The sequence below is a fragment of the Salvelinus fontinalis genome, chromosome 42 (genome assembly GCF_029448725.1).
Source record: "Salvelinus fontinalis isolate EN_2023a chromosome 42, ASM2944872v1, whole genome shotgun sequence".
Taxonomy (NCBI): Eukaryota; Metazoa; Chordata; class Actinopteri; order Salmoniformes; family Salmonidae; genus Salvelinus; species Salvelinus fontinalis.
In genome coordinates, this window is record NC_074706.1 from 11,438,010 (window position 1) to 11,460,207 (window position 22,198).

General features: G+C 41.6%; 1 protein-coding gene across 4 annotated transcripts in view; it reads left to right on the forward strand.

Moving 5' to 3' along the window:
* The window catches only part of LOC129841316 (mineralocorticoid receptor-like), a 111,299-nt gene extending 91,606 nt beyond the window's left edge, over nucleotides 1-19,693 (forward strand). For all 4 annotated transcript variants that reach the window (XM_055909527.1, XM_055909526.1, XM_055909529.1 and 1 more), the window contains exons 7-9: nucleotides 5,652-5,782; nucleotides 13,084-13,241; nucleotides 14,669-19,693. In XM_055909527.1, the coding sequence (XP_055765502.1) occupies nucleotides 5,652-5,782; nucleotides 13,084-13,241; nucleotides 14,669-14,824 (445 nt within the window). In that variant the 3' untranslated portion in view covers nucleotides 14,825-19,693. The remainder of the gene's footprint in view (nucleotides 1-5,651; nucleotides 5,783-13,083; nucleotides 13,242-14,668) is intronic.
* The last annotated feature ends 2,505 nt before the right edge of the window (nucleotides 19,694-22,198 follow it).

Below are 22,198 nucleotides of genomic sequence, written 5' to 3' on the forward strand. Positions count from 1 at the left end.
TCGCTCTATAGAGACGTGTAGAGAAACTAACCCGTCGGTCGCTCTATAGAGACGTGTAGAGAAACTAACCCGTCTGTCGCTCTATAGAGACGTGTAGAGAAACTAACCCGTCTGTCGCTCTATAGAGACGTGTAGAGAAACTAACCCGTCTGTCGCTCTATAGAGACGTGTAGAGAAACTAACCCGTCTGTCGCTCTATAGAGACGTGTAGAGAAACTAACCCGTCTGTCGCGCTATATCGACGAGTAGAGAAACTAACCCGTCTGTCGCTCTATATCGACATGTAGAGAAACTAACCCGTCTGTCGCTCTATATCGACGTGTAGAGAAACTAACCCGTCTGTCGCTCTATAGAGACGTGTAGAGAAACTAACCCGTCTGTCGCTCTATAGAGACGTGTAGAGAAACTAACCCGTCTGTCGCTCTATAGAGACGAGTAGAGAAACTAACCCGTCTGTCGCTCTATAGAGACGAGTAGAGAAACTAACTCGTCTGTCGCTCTATAGAGACGTGTAGAGAAACGAACCTGTCTGTCGGCCTATAGAGACGAGTAGAGAAACTAACATGTCTGTCGACCTATAGAGACCTATAGAGTAGATAAACGAACCTGTATACGTCTCTTCCTTTGTCTGCCAGTCAGTTAACAGCATCAGTATTTCAAACAATCCATACTTTCTCCATGTTTGTTCATCTCTAGTCCTCGAGGAGGAAGCAGCTTGTTCATCTCTAGTCCTCGATGAGGAAGCAGCTTGTTCATCCCCAGTCCTCAATGAGGAAGCAGCTTGTTCATCCCCAGTCCTCAATGAGGAAGCAGCTTATTCATTTTCAGTCCTCGAGGAGGAAGCAGCTTGTTCATTTTCAGTCCTCGAGGAGGAAGCAGCTTGTTCATCTCCAGTCCTCGAGGAGGAAGCAGCTTGTTCATCTCCAGTCCGAGGAGGAAGCAGCTTGTTCATCTCCAGTCCTCGAGGAGGAAGCAGCTTGTTCATCTCCAGTCCTCGAGGAGGAAGCAGCTTGTTCAACTCCAGTCCCCGAGGAGGAAGCAGCTTGTTCAACTCTAGTCCCCGAGGAGGAAGCAGCTTGTTCAACTCCAGTCCTCGAGGAGGAAGCAGCTTGTTCATCTCCAGTCCTCGAGGAGGAAGCAGCTTGTTCATCTCCAGTCCTCGAGGAGGAAGAAGCTTGTTCATCTCCAGTCCCCGAGGAGGAAGCAGCTTGTTCATCTCTAGTCCTCGAGGAGGAAGAAGTTTGTTCATCTCTAGTCCTCGAGGAGGAAGAAGTTTGTTCATCTCTAGTCCTCGAGGAGGAAGAAGTTTGTTCATCTCTAGTCCTCGAGGAGGAAGAAGTTTGTTCATCTCTAGTCCTCGAGGAGGAAGAAGTTTGTTCATCTCTAGTCCTCGAGGAGGAAGAAGTTTGTTCATCTCTAGTCCTCGAGGAGGAAGAAGTTTGTTCATCTCTAGTCCTCGAGGAGGAAGAAGTTTGTTCATCTCTAGTCCTCGAGGAGGAAGAAGTTTGTTCATCTCTAGTCCTCGAGGAGGAAGAAGTTTGTTCATCTCTAGTCCTCGAGGAGGAAGAAGTTTGTTCATCTCTAGTCCTCGAGGAGGCAGTTTGTTAACTGTATGATTTCTATGGCTCCTTGTTGACTTCCTTGTCTTGACATTGTTTAACTTATGGCTGCAGGGGCAATATTGAGTAGCTTGGATAAAACGTGCAAAGGTGCCCAGAGTAAACGGCCTACTCCTCAGTCATAGTTGCTAATATTTGCATATTACTATTAGTATTGGATAGAAAACACTCTAAAGTTTCTAAAAATGTTTGAATTATGTCTGTGAGTATAACAGAACTCATATGGCAGGCAAAAACTTGAAGTTTCACTTCCTGTTTGGATTTCTGGGGGTGGCAGATTTTCAACCAAGCTCTCATTGAAATTACAGCGAGATATGGATGAGTTTTCACTTCCTACGGCTTCCACTAGATGTCAACAGAACTTTGTCTGATGACTCTAATGTGAAGGGGGCCGAAGGAGAAAGGAATTAGTCACCACTGCCACGAGCTGACCATGCTTTGAGCATGCGCGTTCACGTGATAGGCATCTCTGTTCCATCTCTCAACTGAAGTCAATGTAATTCTCTGGTTGGAACGTTATTCAAGATGTATGTTAACATTCTAAAGATTGATTCAGTACATCGTTTGACATGTTTCTGACTTATGGAACTTTTGGACATTTCATCATGTTATAGTGGATGGACTTTGTGACTTTGGAATTGTTTACCAAACGTGCTAACCAAAGTAGCTAATTGGACATAAATAACAGACATTATCGAACAAATCAAGCATTTATTGTGGACCTGGGATTCCTAGGACTGCATTCTGATGAAGTTCAGCAAAGGTAAGGAAACATTTATCATGTATTTTCTGGTTTCTGTTGACTCCAAAATGGCGGCTAATTTTATTATATTTCTGAGCGCCGTCTCAGATTATTGCATGGGTTGCTTTTTCCGTAATGTTTTTTGAAATCTGACACAGCGGTTGCATTAAGGAGAGGTATATCTATAATTCCATGTGTATAACTTGTATTATCATCTACATTTATAATGAGTATTTCTGTTGAAACGATGTGGCTATGCAAAATCACTTGATGTTTTTGGAACTAGTGAATGTAACGCGCCAATGTAAACTCAAAGTTCATATTTATAGAAAAAAATCTATCAAACAAAACATGAGTCCTATGAGTGTCATCTGATGAAGGTAATCAAAGGTTAGTGATTCATTTTCTCTCTATTTCTGCTTTTTGTGACTGCTATATTTCGCTGGAAAAATGGCTGTGCTTATTGTGGTTTGGTGGTGACCTAACAATCGTTTGTAGTGCTTTCGCTGAAAAGCATATTTGAAATCGGACACTTGTGGGATTAACAACAAGATTACCTTAAAAATGATATAAGACACATGTATGTTTGAGGAATTTTAATTATGAGATTTGTTTGAATTTGGCGTTCTGCACTTTCACTGGCTGTTGTCATATCGATCCCGGTAGCGGAATTGCAGCCATAAGAAGTTAATGAATTGATTGGCTGGAGCTGGATAGTCCGCCCACTTGGATTTTTTGTCCTAATTTAGTTAGGTCTACTGATTGAGAGAGAACAAAAAGACAAATGTGCTCGATGTGAAAGACATCTAAATTAAAGAGCGACTGCCTTCAAAAAGCAACGAATCCCTTTGAAAACGATGTGGCATCGATATGAGTCAAACGGTTATTCTAGTGTCAAAATTGACTACAACGTGTAAATAGGATAATTTGTCATAAAGTCAGTCTTGTCTAAAATGGAGTTTGGAACATCTGTGTGTCACATGTAAATGAAGGTTGGGGTTTGATTTGGCGATTTGTCCATTAACATGGGTTGAACAGCTGCAGTGATTGCTGTCTATCCAATAGCATAGACAGTGAGACAGACCTACCCAGCAACTCCGACTTTGTTTACGTAACGCATCACACATTCTTTACTTGAGAAATACTGCACCAAATACCTTAGATGTAAAATTGCACTACTAAAACATCGTTGACAAACGTCAAAATTAATGAAAGATTTCTTGAGTTCTTAGATTTATTCTGGGGATTATGAGGAAGTGAAATAGGCTTCTGCATCTACAGTGTCTCATTGGGGACAAACGTCATTAACCAAATGCAGAATCGGTCAGGAACACACTTCCAAGACTGAAATCTCATCTTTCTAATGAGCAACAGAAAAAACACGTGCCAATCTGTGTTCAGTGGCTCTTTAAACTTAATTTATGCATTAATGTTTGATAATAGCTTGCAATAGCTCTATTAAAACGATTGTTCCAACTTTTGGGACCGTAGTGGGTGCATCTAGACCTAAACTGTAGCGATTGACAGAGGAGGAGGGTCAAGAAGGTCATGCAAAGTTCCGTCTCGACCCAAGAGAACAGAAGATAACGAGGTATAAACAAGACTCTGAAAGACGTTTGCCAATAATATCCAGTGACCAAGAAAAACAACTCCCAATACAAACTAGTGTATTTTAAGTGGGGGTTATACAGTTGTAGTTGCTGTCTATCAGGGATATTCACAGAAGTGAAGTGAGCCTGACTTTTTACATTTTTTAAGTCCTCGCTCTTGCTTCCTGAATCTCTCTCCATGGCAACGGTGAGAGCCGGAGAGAGAGAAACCAGGGGCAGTGGGTTTCTTCTAATTTTGGGCAATGATTCAGCAAAATTGATTTCAGACAAAATATGTAGAGACTTTTTATACTCAGACCCAAGGTTCTCCAAATAATGAAATTCAGTTTGCAGAACTCCAACACAATGCTACTCCTAAAACCCATACATTTTTCATATGTTCTTAAAAGTTAGACAAAGTCAGACAGACAGAAAGAGAACGAGACACTCAGCTAAACCAAGCCTCATGCAGCCAGATGTACATCGTATACAGTAAACTAATTGGACTAATTAGTATTTTAAACCTGCTTTATGCTTATAATGAGAACATATGCATCAATTCTCCCTTGTTGCTGCAAACCTGTTTCAGAATGTTAAGACTGGCTCGATCCACAGAGCAGAATCTCCCTCCTCTGTGCTAGTGTTACGATGTGGTTTCTGCAGTAGTATCACATGAGCTGCATCCCAAATTGCACCCTAGCCCCATAGGGCTCTGGTCAGAAGTAGTGCACTAAATAGGGCACGGAGTGCCATTTGCTATGCAGCCCTATGGTGAACTCCCTTTCAAGTGGAGCCACACCGCTTGCATTTGATTATTCGAGTCTTGACATGATGGGTGATTTAAAGTGGAGAAAGTGGCTTCCAAAACCCATAATACCCTGAGATTTGCGGCATCTGCATAACACATAGCTCATTGGCTCTCCCTCTCCATCCGACCCAACCTACTCTACTGTCCCTCAGCCCTGTTGTTGTTGGTTGCCGTTTCTGCACGTTGACAGGATTGAGATCAACTTCTCTGATATGGTGTGTGAGTGACTATGTTTAGGACGGAGTGTGCATGCTAGTGTGTGTCTTTTCATGTACCATGACTCGGGTGATGCAGTAAGTCTTTCCCAGCCTTTACACAGCGTACTGAAGCAGCTAAGTCATCTGCATTGTGTTACTGTGTGTGCAGTGCTCTGCACTCTAGAGGAATTTGGCTCTCAACTCATCCTATCTCAGCAAGTAGAATAACTATGTGGAAAGATCTTCCAAAGGGTTGAGGCACAGTAGTGTGTGTGTGTGTGTGTGTGTGTGTGTGTGTGTGTAGGGGGGAGGATACAATAGGTTGTATGTTATCATGTGGTGGATGGTGGGAAATGTATATAGAGTTTGCATGGACGATTCAGTGTTTTGGGGATGTTGGCTGTATTTCATGGACATCTGAGATTAGTTTGGCTGGACAATACAGTCAATGCTAATGGGAGCTTACTGAGCCATCCCACTTGGCACAGACGTCAATTCAACTTCTATTTCACATTGGTTCAATGGAATTTCATCGAACTGACGTGGAAACAACATTGATTCAACCAGTGTGTTCCCAGTGGGAATGCACTCAAACAGTTGTTTTTAGGAGGTTAACTTACAGCACTGTATAGTGAGAGCAAGAAGCAATATGCCTCAGGCACTGACCAACCATCCTTTCTCCCCCCTTTCCCACAGGGACCGCATGCAGCAGTCAGCCATGTACGACCTGTGTCTGGGCATGAGGCAGGTGAGCCAGGAGTTTGTCAGGCTGCAGCTCACCTACCAAGAGTTCCTCTCCATGAAAGTGTTGCTGCTGCTCAGCACAGGTAAGTCAGCTGAAGGTGTGTGTGGAAGGGGGGGGGGGGGGGGGGTGAGTTCCTTTGCCAGAAAGACATCTAACTCTAAGTGAGTGTATTGTGTGTGTGTGAGGGAGAGAAAGAGAGTCTATATGGTGTGTTTGTTGCACCAATCAACAGCTAGCTGCAGTGAGGTAGTGTGTATCAGCCACATGTCAGTATACAAGCAGGTTGACAGAGTAAATAACAGGTAGATCACTTGTCATTTGTTTGCTGAGCTTGGAGTTGGAAAACAAACATGAACAACAATAATAACAGGTATACATACAGGGTCATGTCTATAATAAGCTGGAGTAGTATACATTCTAGGTATGCAACGATTATGCTATACCTCTGGCACGCAACCTGTCATGACACTAATGTGCCAGAGAGAAAGAGGGCAATCGATGGAGAGAGAGAGTGAGAGGTAAAATAGTGAGAAAGTACACAGAGAGAGAGAAGAATCTCAGTGTGAGAGAGGGATTTACATTTTAGGCGTTTAGCAGACGCTCTTATCCAGAGCGATTTACAGTAGGGAGTGTACACATTTTTTTACTGGTCCCCCGCGGGAATTGAACCCACAACCCTGTCATCGCAAGTGCCATGCTTTAACAACTGAGCCACACGGGACATAAAGAAAGAGAGACCCCCATATTGTTTCACCATATGTCAACTGAGGACAAGGTTCTTGTTGGCATCCAGCAGTAAATGCAGTCGGGGCAGAGCAGGCAGGCAGAGCTACAGGAGGGCAAGGATACATAGGCCAGTTATGGGAGCTATTTTGGGAGGCCAGGCTTCAGCCCTCTACTCTGCTTTGAACTGCCGCCGTGCGGATTTGTAGGAATGTTTATTAGACTTGTCAGGCAGGCAGGGCCTCCGTTTGGAGGATGCTGGGTAGTCTCAAGTGGAGCCAGAGGCAGCACTACTCAGCTTTCCATGGATTTCTGCCTGATTGATAATGGAAGCCTGGCTAGAAGTGTTGTTAGAGCAAACAGAGCGGAAAATGACAAACTATTAAAGGGATGCTTTGGGATTTTGACAATGAAGCCATTTATCTACTTCTGCAGTCGGATAAACTCATGGATTACATTTGTACGTCTCTGCATCCAGAGGAAGTTATTAGAGGTAGTTTCGCGAGCCAGTGCTAACTAGCGTTAGCAATTGTGCCAATTCTAGTTAGCAACTCCCTTCAAACTGCACGGAGAGACAAACATTGTATCCACAAGTTCATCTGGCTTTGGGGAAGTAAATACAGGGCTTCATTACAACAAAAAATTTCAGCACCTCCACCCCCAAACTATTTCCCGCAGCTATGACCCCTTTAATACAAAATTACGTTATCGACACCTAATTTAGTTGCATATTGCTTTATCTACCTGCAAGGGGCGGCAGGTAGCCTCGAGGTTAGAGCGTTGGGCCAGTAGCACAAATGTTGCTGGTTTGAATTTTGGAGCCGACAAGGTAAAACATTTTAAAATAATCTGTTGATGTGCGCTTGTGCAAGGCACTTAACCCTAATTGCGCCAGGGGTTCTCCAGCGACACTGGCCATGACCCCACTCAGGGGATATGCATTAAAAAAAATGTTTGACTAAAATATGTATCTTAAATGAGATCAATCAATGACATAACACACTTGTGTAATTTTAATTAAATTGGATTTTAGCCCCTAAATTCTAAGCATTCCCAAAGGGCATTGACACTGGCCTGACATAATCTGAAAGCAGGAGTGCTGTTGGAGTGGAGAGGGAGAGGGAGAGAGAGAGAGAAACTGACAGCACGAGAGAGCAGGGAGAGAGAGAGTAAGATGGAGGAAGAGGTAGAAAGAGCGAGAGAGAGAAACAGCACAGAAAGAACGAGAGAGCTCTCTGGTCCGTCTGTTGTTGCTGCTGCCTCTTCCCTCCTCATCCTCTAGAGCCTCCAAAGAGCCCTGCTGTACTTAATAAAGCCCAGTCAAGCACTGGGCAGCACTCCAAAACCTGCTGTTTTTCTCCTACTTCCTTCAAACATGGCCCAAATGGAGGGAGAGAGAGAGAGAGAGCGCTGTGGTATCTGACTGGTCTTATGTGGCTGCATGAATCTGTCAGAATAGTGTTTTAGTAGTGTCTGTCAGAGATTGCATCCTACTGTAGGTCTTCTTGTGGATGATGATATTGAGGTTCTCATTTCAGCATCGCAATCCTATACTGAAGTGACTATGAATTTTATGTTGTTAACTTTTTAGGTTTGTAAAAGGCCATTTCATCCTCTTTTAATATTTGTGACAAACAGTGAAATTAGATCTGATACTTTCGAGACAGAGAAAACATTTCCAGCTACCACCTCCCTCCATATTCTTGAGCACAGATTGTCACCAACTAATGAAGAGAGATAAGGATAATGTGTGTGATGAGTTATTGTGGAAAGGTGTTTACCGAGAAGTAGTTGTGTTTGGAGCTGTTTTTTGTCTTTGACCTTGGTTAAGGGTTCAGTTGCCCTGCAGTGTCTCATGAGACCCTGTAGAATGGGTGTGATCTGATGAAAACAGATGAACTCTTCGGCTCCACAGTGATAATGTATGGAAACATTATCCTTTAAACAATACTCCGTAATAGAACGCCACCTAATACATATTGTGGTGGATGATTGTCATAAAATGGTTTCTAAACTTGACATGCATTAGCCTCGCTAGCTAGCTGGGTGCTACACTAATGGTAGATAACATGAGTTACCCCACATGAAGTAGTGTTCTAAAACTAGTTAAAAAAAGCACTATAATCATTATATAAACCACAATCCATTATTATAATCTGATTTATTTGTCAGATATGAATAACACTCACAGGATTATTATCTTAGGGGGGCTGTTTTTGACATCGTTTTATTAAAGGTTTCCGGTGCGACAGGATGCTATATCTTTCTGGATTAGGTTTTATCTAGGAGGATAACAGTCTACAGGCATATTTGTACGGCAGTCTTTATTTATTCAAATACCCTGCATTTCCCTTTGTAAGCCGGTACATCATGGCTTGAATCAAGGCCAAGACACAGTCAGTGAGGTATGAGCTGGTAAGACTAAAGCAGGAAGCTACATGTCATGTGTGTTTAACGATAGCCTATATATTATATTGGGTGTGATTGTGAAAATATCATATGTACAGAACACCCGTTTTGCCGGCCACGCCCCCAAACGACACCCGTTTTGCCGGCCACGCCCCCAAACGACACCCGTTTTGCCGGCCACGCCCCCAAACGACACCCGTTTTGCCGGCCACGCCCCCAAACGACACCCTTTCTTCCAGCCACGCCCCTAAATGACCCTTTCTGCCAGCCACGCCCCTAAATGCCAACTGGAGCTGAATTAAATTAGGGACTGAGTCAGTGGGGCAAAAACAAAAGGCCCAAATGTGGCACTGGTTTTAGCATGTTCCTGTTAATAAGGGCCACAAAACAAGCCGCAAAACAAAGAGAAGAATCCCTCTCTCTCGCCTTGATGCTTTTCCAGAGAGCTCTCGTTATTGCTTTGTCTTTCTTTTGTTCTGTGTCTCTGCTACGTTCTAGGCTAGGTTTGTGTGTGTGCGCCTGCATATCTCACAGTGTCTATGCCTCTCTGTGTGTGTGTGCGTGTGTCGTGCCTGCGTACATACGACTGAGCATTGCCATTCACTGAGCAATTTCCTCCAAGATGCAATGCTAACTGACAGGCTCTAGTCCTAGTCTTGCCTATGGCTGTGTGTTCTAAGAAACAAAAAGCCCTGTCAACTGTATTTTCTCACATGGCTCTCTGCATCAACTGGTGTGTGTTTGTCTGCCACATGTTGGTTTGGGTAAAATCTTCAAATGCAAAGCTTCAAACTAGGCTAACATAAAATCAAATCAAGTGCATTTGTCATATGTACATGACACATGGTGTACACAGTACAAGTAAATGTTTACTTGCAGGTGCACCACATTTACTACAGATGGAGTATAGTACAGATGTAGGATCTTAATTTGAGCCAGTTTGCTACAGCAGGAAAAATAAATCTGCAGCAACAGGAAGTGTGAATTATTACGTGGATTATAATAAATGGACATTGTTGCAGGGCCGGTAACAGAGCGAATCAGTTGGACGGATATTTGATTTCTAAAAACGGGCTGTTTTTTTTCAGGAATTGTGTTATTGGGTGTTATAAAGACCAAAGGCAGCTCATAATTTCAAGTTTGGGGAAGTTTACAATTTATCCTACCATTTCTATGTTCCAGTTATGGATTATATTTTATATAAAAATGTTTGTGGAACAGTTTCATTTCAATAACGTTTTTGTTTCTCAAAATTATTGTCACGCGGTTAATCATAAAAATCTGAATCAAAACAATAAAATCTAAAAGTTTAAATTCAACTACTGCAAGAGCACCAGCCTTTGCCATATGAACACATTGATACACCGTGATCCTTTGGCAGCTAAAGAAATGAGTGTATGTTACTCAGAGATAGCCTATAGGCCAATGCAGCAGTAGGCCTATAACTTCCATTGTCAACTAAGTAAAATACATAGGCCTAAAGCCGACTAATAAATAAGCCTGATAAATTCAGGTTCTGTCAATCGTATTAATCTCTACACTCTGCCTCCCTTTCTACCTGTCTTGACTTGAGCGATCGCTAGTCAAGTGCAATATTGTATCAACTCAGTAGGTTGGCGTGCCCGCTCCCTCAACCACATCCTCATTGCTCACATGGAGCCCTCAACAAAATACATTTTTTTGTCAAAACTCCTAAATTATGGATATAAAATTCACTTGAATGGATTTCTCTACAAACAACGTTTCCACTCTTAGAATGAGAATAGTAAATGTCTGTAATACATGCATTAACAGAAATGAATGTAGCCAGAGATGAACGGTACATTTAGTAGACCTACTGGTTACATATGTAATGGTGAATTGATTTGAAAAAATCTAAATAAAGGGCAAACAATTCACACAATGAATGTGCAGCAGACAGCGGAGCACATTCCGGAGAGCTGAGTGCATGTATTCTGGAGAAAGACGCCCATATCGTCGCCACACACCACTCCCCTTCTTGTCTCAACACTTTAAAATGATACTCAAGACACATTATCTTCACACATTTAAGATCATTTTCACTGACACCCGCAACTAAATAATCAACTAGGCCTATTGCCAAGCGCACTGCCCAGATTGCTACCTTCCCAAATAGGCATATGCATGTGATTTGAAACAATCCACAGATTTAAGTATGACATGCCATACTCCTTTTGTCCAGACTATCAGATACATGGTCTGCACATACGGAGACAGAGGGGTGCTGTTTCGCTCGCGCTGATACTCTGAGATTGAGTCTGTCTGCCTGCATCTCAGTCAGTTCAATATTTTATTTGGATGGGCAAGTAGGTGCGGTAGGGCGGGCCAGACCCCCTAAGACTCGCCCATAACGCTGGCCCTGCATTGTTGTAGTGGTTGATCCATATAAGGGGAAATCAAGTCTGGAATTTTAAAGTGGTATTAACAAACTTCAGAAGCAGCTTTAAACCTCAAATACACTACACATTTCAAATGGCCTGCATAGCAGGAAAGGTCTCCTGTAACAGGGTGATCAAATTAACATCCTACATCTGTATATCAAAAATGCAGGCCTCAAGGGTCAAAACAGTGCCTGAACGCAGCCATAGGCAACCCAAAAAATAGCATTTTTAATTTACATTTTTAAAAGGTCTCAAAACTGACCATAGAAACAGTACAAGGAGAGCAGCTTGTCATTAGGGTACCGCTGTGAGGCAGGTCGAGCCACACTGACACCAGAAGGATCTAGCCAGGCAGGTAGCCTATCCTCCTAGACTGGTCCTAGATCTGTTTGTTTTATCTCCTAGAGTTATTGTCATCATGTGGGCAAAAAACAGATCTTGGACCAGGCAAGTAGCCTAGGCTTCTAGACTGATCCCAGATCGGTTTTGGCTGTCTTGCCAACTGCTATGGTCACTGTCATGTAATGTTTGGATCAGATCTGGGACCAGGCAGGTCCTAGACGGATCCCAGACCTGTTTGTGCGGCATGATTATTCTGACCATAGGAGTTGGCTATACAGCACATACAGAACTGTGACCAGCTAACGCCACGCCATGCCTGACCATAGGAGTTGGCTATACAGCACCAACAGATTTGGGACCAGCCCGGCAGGTAGCCTACTAACATGGGCTATGGTCTGTCAGCCTTCTCCCTATGAAACAGGATGTGTGTGTAGAGTACCTAACTAACACTGTCCCGTGACATCGCACTTAATAAAACTAAACAATTGTTTTGACCTATAGACCTGTTTTCAATATATGTCTGAATAACATGTTATGTCTCTATGACCATAATAATGTAGGTTACTGTATACTATGATAATATACTGTAATAGTACCAGCTATGATAATCAACAGTGCACAGGAGGCTGCTGAGGGGAGGACGGCTCACTAAAAGTCAACAAAAACCATGCTGATACAATTCCACTGATTCCGCTCCAGCCATCACCCCTCCCCAATTAAGGTGCCACCAACCTCCAGTGCATCAGTGGAATAACAGTGGCAGAGTTGCAGGCTACTAGTGATAAAGGCACAGGGCTGGTTAGTTTGATTACCGTACCTGCAGCACTTTGTTCATTACACCACAGTGTATATCAGAAGTGTTCCTGTAGGCCTACACTAGAAGAAAGATCTAAGAGAGACTGTGTTGGGAGACAGACATTCTTTGAGAGACGAGGTGTTTCTTAATTAGTTAGCCAGCCAGACGCGGAATCTCATTTAAGAGGTTGGCAGGCAGCCATATTGCCGTTAGTTTGTCCTCTACGGAGATATGAGAGAGGAGAGATCTAAAGGGAAAAAGTGATTTAGAAAGGGAGAAATGGAGAGGATACCTGTATCCATCCTGAGAAGACACACACAAATACTCTGTCTATACATCCTATTTCAATACGTTCATCACGCTCTTTGATAGTTATTTGACTGACGCTGCAAGTCAAGAGGACAACTAGCATTTACTGAATTAAATGGGTGAAGTGACAAAGGGTTGATGTGGTTGGTCAACAATAATGGAAAAAAATTGTAAAAAAGGTAATTGATTAAAATACCTGTTATGACTGCTTATGACACCTTATGTCATGGTTAGAACTGTAGGGTGTATGAACCGTAGGGTGTTCAAATGAAATGTTCCCAGTTAGGTCAAGTTTAGGTCAAATTGCCATGTTCTTATACAATACATGCGTCTTGTGTTATGTAGGCTAGTTGTTTACACCTCCCATTAATACTTATCTTTTGGCTTCCTCTCTCCTCTCAGTTCCCAAAGAGGGTCTAAAGAACCAGGCAGCGTTTGAGGAGATGAGAGTGAACTATATCAAGGAGCTGAGGAGGTCTGTGGGCAAGGCCACCAACAACTCTGGACAGACCTGGCAACGCTTCTTCCAGCTCACCAAGCTACTGGACGCCATGCATGATGTAAGCACTGGACCCACATCACTGTATCCATAACATCAGGCACTGTACCCAGCGCCACATCACCATGCCAAGTCCCATCAACAAGCCTTCTCTATGCTATGGATAGACAGAGCAAGTTCAAATAGCAGGTCCCCATCACTGACTGGAGTTTAACAATGTAAGGTAGTATCTCTGAAATAACATATTGCATTCCAATGACTAGCCCTAAAGTGTGTTTATTTTGGAATGGGCAGAGATTGCCCTGTATTGGTGAATGAATGGAACATGGAGGAATCAATGTCCAGGCTCAGAGTGGTGGCCTGGTGGGTCAATACAACTGTACAACGCACTGACTGTAGGGGTTATGCAAGGACAACTTAGCATGTGGTGAAACATTAGGAGCTAGAAGCATTAGGAAAAACTCACATCTCACAAATGCTGGGAGAAGTCCCTGATATTGGGGCTATGACAGTCTAAAATCAGTCTGTCAAACCATACTTTTGAAGGAAGTAGGATTTGAAGTGATTGACATGCATCAGAAAGGTATTGGGAAGTTCAGAAGATCATCAGGCAATAATCTTGTTCTTTTCTACACTGAAGATCATATATCTTCATTGATGTTCTTTTTTTCCCCCAGTCTGATTTAGTGCCGGGTCTTGTCCACTCTGTTCTAATGAGTCCTGCACTGTTTGTGGGCATTGTAGACACATACGTGTTCCTGAGAGGCTTATCCTTCAGTGATGGGGTCATAATATTTTGTAGCTTAAACCGTTCAAAAGAGACGCATTTGTAGGAAGAAAACAGGAACCGCTCTGTTTATTACAACCACATCTAGCGGCTACCGGAGGTTACTGACATAACCCTGGTTCTATGAACCAAGCAATTATTGTACTTATTTCCCCCCCCCCAGAGTTTCCCTTGTGATCCCATTTTCAAAATCATGCAACCCCTAGAGGTATAGTCTATTGAGAATCAGTAGCACCCCCTAGTGGTATGTCAGACTCATGAGTCGTGACCCCTAAACGATAAACAATTACAGTCATATCAATGCCATGACAAAGTTAACCTAAGGATCTGGCAATGGTAGGTGGCATCACTGAATAAGGTACGGTAAGGTAACCGAACACACGTCAGAAAAGGGGAATGCCAATTCAAGGTTTCCCAGTGCACAAAGTTCACCCCAACTTCCAAGAACGAGGCTTTGATTGTACTGTGTATTATTCACACTTCATGATAAGCCAATGAAATCCCTATGCAAACACAGCTGGATTCTATCAAACTACAACTCTCCTTCCCGCTCTCCCTCCCCCGCTCAATTTGTATTTACTCCTTGTGTTCTTTTTTCTACATTTATCTCTCTGCATTGTTGGGAAGGACCCATTTCACTGTTAGTCTATATGTGACAAATAACATGTTATTGATTGATCCCTCCCTTTTCTGTCCTCTAGCTGGTGGGGAACCTGCTAGACTTCTGTTTCTACACGTTCCGTGAGTCTCAGGCTCTGAAGGTGGAGTTTCCAGAGATGCTGGTGGAGATAATCAGTGACCAGATACCAAAGGTGGAGTCGGGCAACACACACACCCTCTACTTCCACAAGAAGTGACTGTACTGAGTCCTTGGGAGGAAGAGAGGAGAGAGCGAATGAAATAACGAGAGGGGGAGGAGTGGGAGAGGAGGAAGGCCAAGGAAGGACCCTAGCCTCAGGAGTGGCCTAACTACTATGCCAGCCAGTCGATCTGCTGCCCCCTCCCCTTTCTCAAATGGGACAGGAAGTGACACTTGAGGGGCAGGAAGTGAGGTGGAGGGAGTTGAGTCCCCCACACTACAGTCTCCATCCGCCGGTTAGAGAGGTGGCGCTGAGTGAGTGACATCTCAGAGCCAAGGAAAACGCACTGAGGAGGAGGACTTTTTAAAATGTGACAAAGAAGCATCCCGACCCTTAGAGCCCCCCCCCCCCCCCCGAAAGACGATGATAATGTTTTTCTATGGATATGAAGCCATACATTTTTTTGGTTGCGCTACAGTCCATACATTCACACAGACCCACGTGTACAGTAATGCAGCACGCACACAGGTAGACAGTAACATACACCATCAAACCATCCTGAAAAATGTCAGATGATAACTGTGCTTTTGCATTGATTCATGGATACTAGTACTACTACTCTGACAATATGGAAAACAATGCTTAGATGTTGCTATGCAGTGTATTGTCATTAGGTTACATGGCAACATATACTTTTTTTCATGACAAAGAATAAATGTAGGGTTTCTGTGAGAGGATCAAGGTCTATTTGAACATACTCCAAGGGCTATACAAGCTTAACAATAAACTGAAGTTGCATAAAAAGCTAACCAATTCCACTTTTGTTCTGCAGGGGTGTGCATTACAACATCCAAATGCCCACAACTAAAATTGTTTTAACGTTGTATAACGATCAAAAACGTAACTCTTATTAATATGCAAAAACTTCAAAATGAAGAATTTTCAAAGTATGGTGTTTTGTGTGAAAAAGTTGAGTAACAGTTAAGTGAATCTGCCATGTCATATGTGAAGGCTTTCTGATATTTAGATTAACCACGCAACATTTGTCAATAGATGAATTCCATCCAAAATAGGTGCGGGAGTATGGAAAAACCTGATGGATTCACAATGACGACTTTCCCTCACATCGTAATGCGTTTGACGGCAGTACACCCAGTTAGTGATGCAGGGGTTCTCAACTTTTTGGGGCAGTGCCCTCTTGATAGCAAATTCATAAGGAACCCATTCATAATCAGAACACAACTAATGACTAAAAATAACATTCAATTATTTTTACTGGGACTTTGGCAGTGCATGGCTGGACGAACCAAGTCTTGGGCCCTGGGAAAGACCATTTTAAGATGCCCTTGGCATCGGAGAGAAAACGTTGCCATTTTCAAGGTAATTTCCTGCAATTCTACACATTTTGTCATGGGGCAGATTTTTCGTTATTATAGCTTTAAAGCTAATATCCAAAAATTCTACACATTTTGCCATGAGGAAGAGAGAAAACTTAGCTGTTTAAAGCTTGAATTACAGTGCATTTAAATTTGGGGGGAATACAAGAATAATTCATTTGGAATATTGATAATTGGTTGAGTACTGTGGATACCAATATCCCTGTGAGCCTCCCAGGCCCATGTTCCCCAGGGTTAAGAACCTAAATTGTACAGTAGATTAATAATATTGTATTACACCCTTTTCATAGTATTATTCCAAAGATCCCTTGGCCCAGATTTGTTTGATCTGTTTGTAATAATAAAAATAAATATATATTTTGAGATGTGGAGCCCACTTTGAGAACCCCTGACTTATACAGTATAGTGAAAACATCAGAGCACCCATTTCTTGGTCTATTTCTACATCCAAACCAGCACCCTTTGTGAAGTCAACCGACACTTATCTACCGTTTCCAGAAATAATAATGAAGCATTTTGTAAGAGTGTTGTTGCAAAGGTTTTCGGTTTCATAAACCAGACATTTTACACCTAAGGTGCTTCTTTTTGTAAAGGCAAAGATGAAATAACACTTTTCTGGTAACTAACACATGTACAATTATCAGCATTAGATACAGGGTTGGGTAGGTTACTTTCTAAATGTAATCTGTTACAGTTACTAGCTACCTGTCCAAAATGTTCATCAGTAACGTATTTTGGTATTACCCAAACTCAGTAACGCAATCTGATTACTTTCAGGTACTTTTGGATTACTTTCCCCTTAAGAGACATTAGAAGACGACAAAAATAATCCATCAAACGCATTGTGTGTGTCATCAGTGGTCTCCGACTTGTGATCAGACCTGCTCAGGTGGAACAAACTTAAACATGCGCCTTTCTCATTAAGAAAACAGAAAGGTGTCGCAATGTATTTTTCACAAACATCCATTTCGAATTTAAAAGTAATCCAAAAAGTAATCTAGGTTTTTAAAAGTAGGCATCCGTAATCGCATAACAATATTTGTGCGGGTAAAGTAACTGATTAGTTGCATTTTTTTGTAATCAGATTACATGTAACTCCCCAACCCTGATTAGATACAATAACAACCTTCAAACATACTGTATGATGTTGATATTGGAACTTGACGTTGGAAAATGCCATTACTCTACAGTCAGTGCTTTCAGTAAATGCATAATGTATTCAAATTTACCTGGCAAGCAGCAAATACATACAGTAAATGCAATGTCACTTGCTTAGGTTACAGTCACATTTCCCCCACTGTTGTACAGAAACTGTTTTGGAAGTACATGTTGATACTGCTGATAAATGATTGACTCATTGCATTGGCCACCTGTCCTGATTTTGTGTTGTCCATCTTGTCTTTGGGCCAACTAGATGTATGGCCAGTCATCTGGACCATTCTTACCAGACCTGGGTTCAAACATGATTTGAAACTTTTCAAACTACTTAGAGCGTTTGCTTTAGTCTGCCGGGACTGTCAGTTGGGTGGGTTTTGCATTTTTTGGGACATTAATTGGTTCCATTGCAAAAGTCAAGCTCAACTAAGTACATCTAAAGAATTTGAAACAATTTCAAATAGTACTTGAACCCAGGTCTTATTCTTACTAGTTTCACACCAGATTGACTGACTGCTTAACCATTGTGGAACTCTATGATGCTACTGAATAGCGTGAGAGATAGAGTCGTTCGAGAGGAAAAACAGAGGGGGCGTTTGGTTCCATCGTTTCACCTCGTTTGTGAGTGAGTGTGGTTGTTTTGTTTTCCTGGCAAGCACGAGCAAAGTTGATCTGCTTTTTTTGACGGCATTGTTAGTTTTCCTACGTTCTATAGGATTATGCGGAATATCCTAATTGCCTGAATTAGATTTGTACAGAAGAGATGTGACAATTGAGGCATTAACCCAGCTAGAACGTTGTGTCTGGTTGATAATAACTAAATGTGAATATATACAGGGAGACCCTGCATGAAGAAGGCCTATAGTTTAAAGGGATAGTTCACTTCAAAATGTGAACTCCCCCTTTAAGGTGCTGTTGGTGTTTCACTATAGGTTCTACTTTGTAGGAAGCTGTCCAGAGTTGGACGTATAGAACAGACAACGGCAGGAGGATCACGATGAAAGAAAAAGCCAGTACCTATGCTTAAACGGTCTCATTTTGCAGTCTCTCCCTCCATGTCCCTTTTGTACATTGCTGTGTTGAAGTTTTGAACTGAAGGACCCTAAAGACACGCTGTAAAGAACTGCTATTATTTTTCTTCTTGTTTTGCTCCTCTTTACCCTCTCCTTTTTATTTTTTAAAAATAGTGTCAAAAAAGGTTCATAGGACGAATGGGAAAAGTATTTTTGAAAGAATTATATTTTGCTGGAAACAATATTTAAGTACTTTGTCTAAAAATTAAAAAACAGAACTTTTTTTGTAAAGTGAAATGTTTATGCATGCTTTTTTTGATGAGATGTTTACATTGTATTTAAGAAGGGAAAATTGTGCCTTTTTATCTCACCTGATTTAACATTTTACAGTATATATTGTAAATAATACAGAAAGTCATTATGTTTGAGTAGTGTAAAAAACTATTTTGGTATTGGTTTCATTAGTCCACTGTTAATCATTAAAAAAAATTTTTGTCAAGATGTAGGATTTGAACAGTCTTTCAACTCGGAATTCCAAGTCGGAAACTCTGGCATATTTCCAGAGCGCCGACTTCCTAACCCTGAAGATCACAGACATGATTTTACCCCATTTTTTGTCTTGAAAGCACCAAAGTTACACTTTGCTTATTGAAAAACTTATATCTTCAAAACTTGACTGCTGACATGCAAAACATTGAGACTATCAACAGGGGACTAATGAAACAAATTAAATATATAGTTTGAGTGGATTATTCCTTTAACTTACATCTTGTTGGAATATCTGCAGTTCATGCAGCTCCCACTTGTTTTGTTGTCGTTTTGGGTCATAGAAAGAAATGGCACAAGGTTCACACAAAAAAGCTAGCCTGCTTCCAGATCTGTTTGTGCAGTATTGTCAAATCTTGCCAGTCATTGTGATGCCAAACATGATAACGATTGGCAGGAGTTGGGAAGACAGCACAAACAGATCTGGGACCAGGCTACAAAAAAGCCAACGGGTTAGAGTGAGTTATGAAAGTACCAAACATTGTGACAGACACTTTACTACCTGAATGTTAGAGAAAGAACAGAAATGTCATCTTTTTTTCTTCTTCCTTTACAACTAATGTTAACTTTCTGATTTGGCTTTGTTTTGTACTTTTATTTCGCATTTTATGTCAATGTGACTTTAAAAAAAGTAGGCAAACATATGTAATTTCTATGTTACAGAGAGTAGACAGTACCAAACTATGGATCAATGAGTTCTTGCTGTTGACATGATTATCTCCCAAACCCCTTGGCGATATGTGATTTAATAGCACAACACAAAATCAATCAACAAAAAAAAAAGATTAAAGCTGAAATACTGTAGGTTGAAAATACTCTTGCCTCTTCTCAGTTTGTTCAGCTATTAAGGTTCCAACTCAGATACATTGAAAGACAGGTTGATGTGGTCACCACACTTGGGATTCATTTTACTACACTTCCAAACAATTAAGGAAATAATCTGGACATACCATTTGAATTGGAGGAAAAGGCTCATTGGGGTATAACTCTTGGATTGACTGAACGTCTGACACTTAAATTAATTTGACTCCAATACTGGTAATATAGAACCCAAACCATGCAACCCTGGGATTTCTAGAAACAACCATTTGTATCATTGAGATATGGATGCATCATGACTGTTCACAGGTTTAGTTGGCTTGGTCTCAGGTTTTGCAGTGCTCCTAATGGAAGTTCTACTGTATATGGCTTACTGCCTTGCTCAGAAATAAGTTGGTGGTTATCTGCTCATCCTTCTACAGTACAACACCATGCAATTGTACAAAGGGACTTCCCACCACCATCTCATTTACAGTATGCATATACTGTACAACAAATGAGTAATTCAATTCCGATATATTCGAAACAAAGCTTATTACTCAACCTTTACAGCATTAATTTCTCTCTGTGCAAGGACGTGGATGTACAGTAAACTCCAAAAGTATTGGGACAGTGACACGTTTGTTGTTGTTTTGGCTCAGTACTTTGGATTTGAAATGATGCAATGACTATGAGAGGTTGAAGTGTATCGTTATGCTAGGATGTGGGACCAAATACTGAACTTCAGACTACTTTATTACACAAGTGAATTTGTCCTATTACTTTTGGTCCCCTAAAATGGGGGGGACTTTGTACAAAAAAGCTGTACTTTCTAAACGGTTCACCCGATAAGGATGAAAATACCCTCAAATTAAAGCTGACAGTCTGCTCTTTAACCTCCAGTCATTGTATCATATCAAATCCAAAGTGCTCGAGTACAGAGCCAAAACCACCAACAATGTGTCACTGTCCTAATACTTTGAGCTCACTATGTAGCTTACCATCAATTTCTGGCCTACTTTACCGATTATTTGACCGTTAGTTGTAATGGAGCCACAGCATTCACATTTTTTTTAACAAACATTAACCCAGTATATTGAGACTAAGCCATATCCCCAAAGCCACGTTGAAGCTCAGAGCAGCATTTCCTATTAATTGCACCTGGTTGGTTTTTATCCCAAAACACATTTTTAATCCAATGCTTTGTACAATATTTGTCAGCAACTATCCACAGTACATGAATATCCTTCAGCGTGAATAAAAACAACTAGTTCCTACTACAAACTGTATATCTTGAAGCAGATATTTGCCATAAATGTGTTTGCAAAACTATCAAGAGATTCCAATAAAACCTTAACAAAATGTAATTTTTTGATTTGCAGTTTGTAAGTAACATCTAGTGTGTGCATGAATCAGAAGACCCCAATGAGATTGTCTAAAAGAGGAAAACCAGAGGGAATGCACACAGCTCGGGCCACTGGCTTATCCAATCTGTATATACAGATCCAGGACTGGGAAAATTGGAGTAGGAGGATGGCAAGAGGGATAGAGAGCCAGATGACTAATTAAGATGTGCCAGGAAGAGCGGAAAATGAGAGTTGAGAGACAGAGGGAGAGAATTTAGCATGTTATCCAAATGCATGTTTATTTGTTTTGCTAATATGAATGATCTTTTTTTTTTATATAGCTCATACATACTTAAGAATTCAATAGATGAAAGAGGGATGGAGATGGAAAACAGCAGAGAGACAAAAACAGAGAAGAGAAGGAGAATAAAGAGACATTTATAATATTATAACCCTCCTCCCCCAGCCACCCTTGTAGACAGAATCACCATTAACCTCATTAAAAGCTGATCTGAAAATACTCCCGGATGCCAGACTGCAGCAACAGAACCCGACCAGACAGTATTACTTTTGCTCATTTCGCTCTCGAAAAATCCACAGCCCACTTCCAAATCTCCCCCAGATTTCCAATAGCTTTCACTGTGTAGTCGTGCCAGATAAACAGAATCTATTGGATCAGTCCCATTTCACGGCTGCACACGGCGCACATGGCGGCTTCTGTGGCACCCTCTCTCTCTCAGCTACCCCTTTCCTCTCAACATTCTACACTCTGCTTCACATGTATTTATGTTTCTTCATCTGTTCTTTTCACCCTGCATTGGTTCTTATCGCTTTAATTTTTTGTTGTTGCCTAATCACACTCTGGAAAAACTTTCCCCACCAAGATAGGCTAATATTCAGATTCAAGGGAATTGAGATTGTTATCCTAATACACCAGATCAAATCCTTTGCATAGAGTTGATCTGTTGATTGTGACCTGTGGAATGCCCACCGCCACCATGGGGCACTCTGTTCACAACTTTGACATCAGAAAACCGTTCGCCCACACAACGCCATACAGTACATGCTGTCTGCCATCTGCCCGGTACAGTTGAAAACAGGATTCATCCGTGAAAAGTACACTTTGGCGTGCCAGTGGCCATCGAAGGTGAGCATTTGCACACTGAAGTTGGTTAC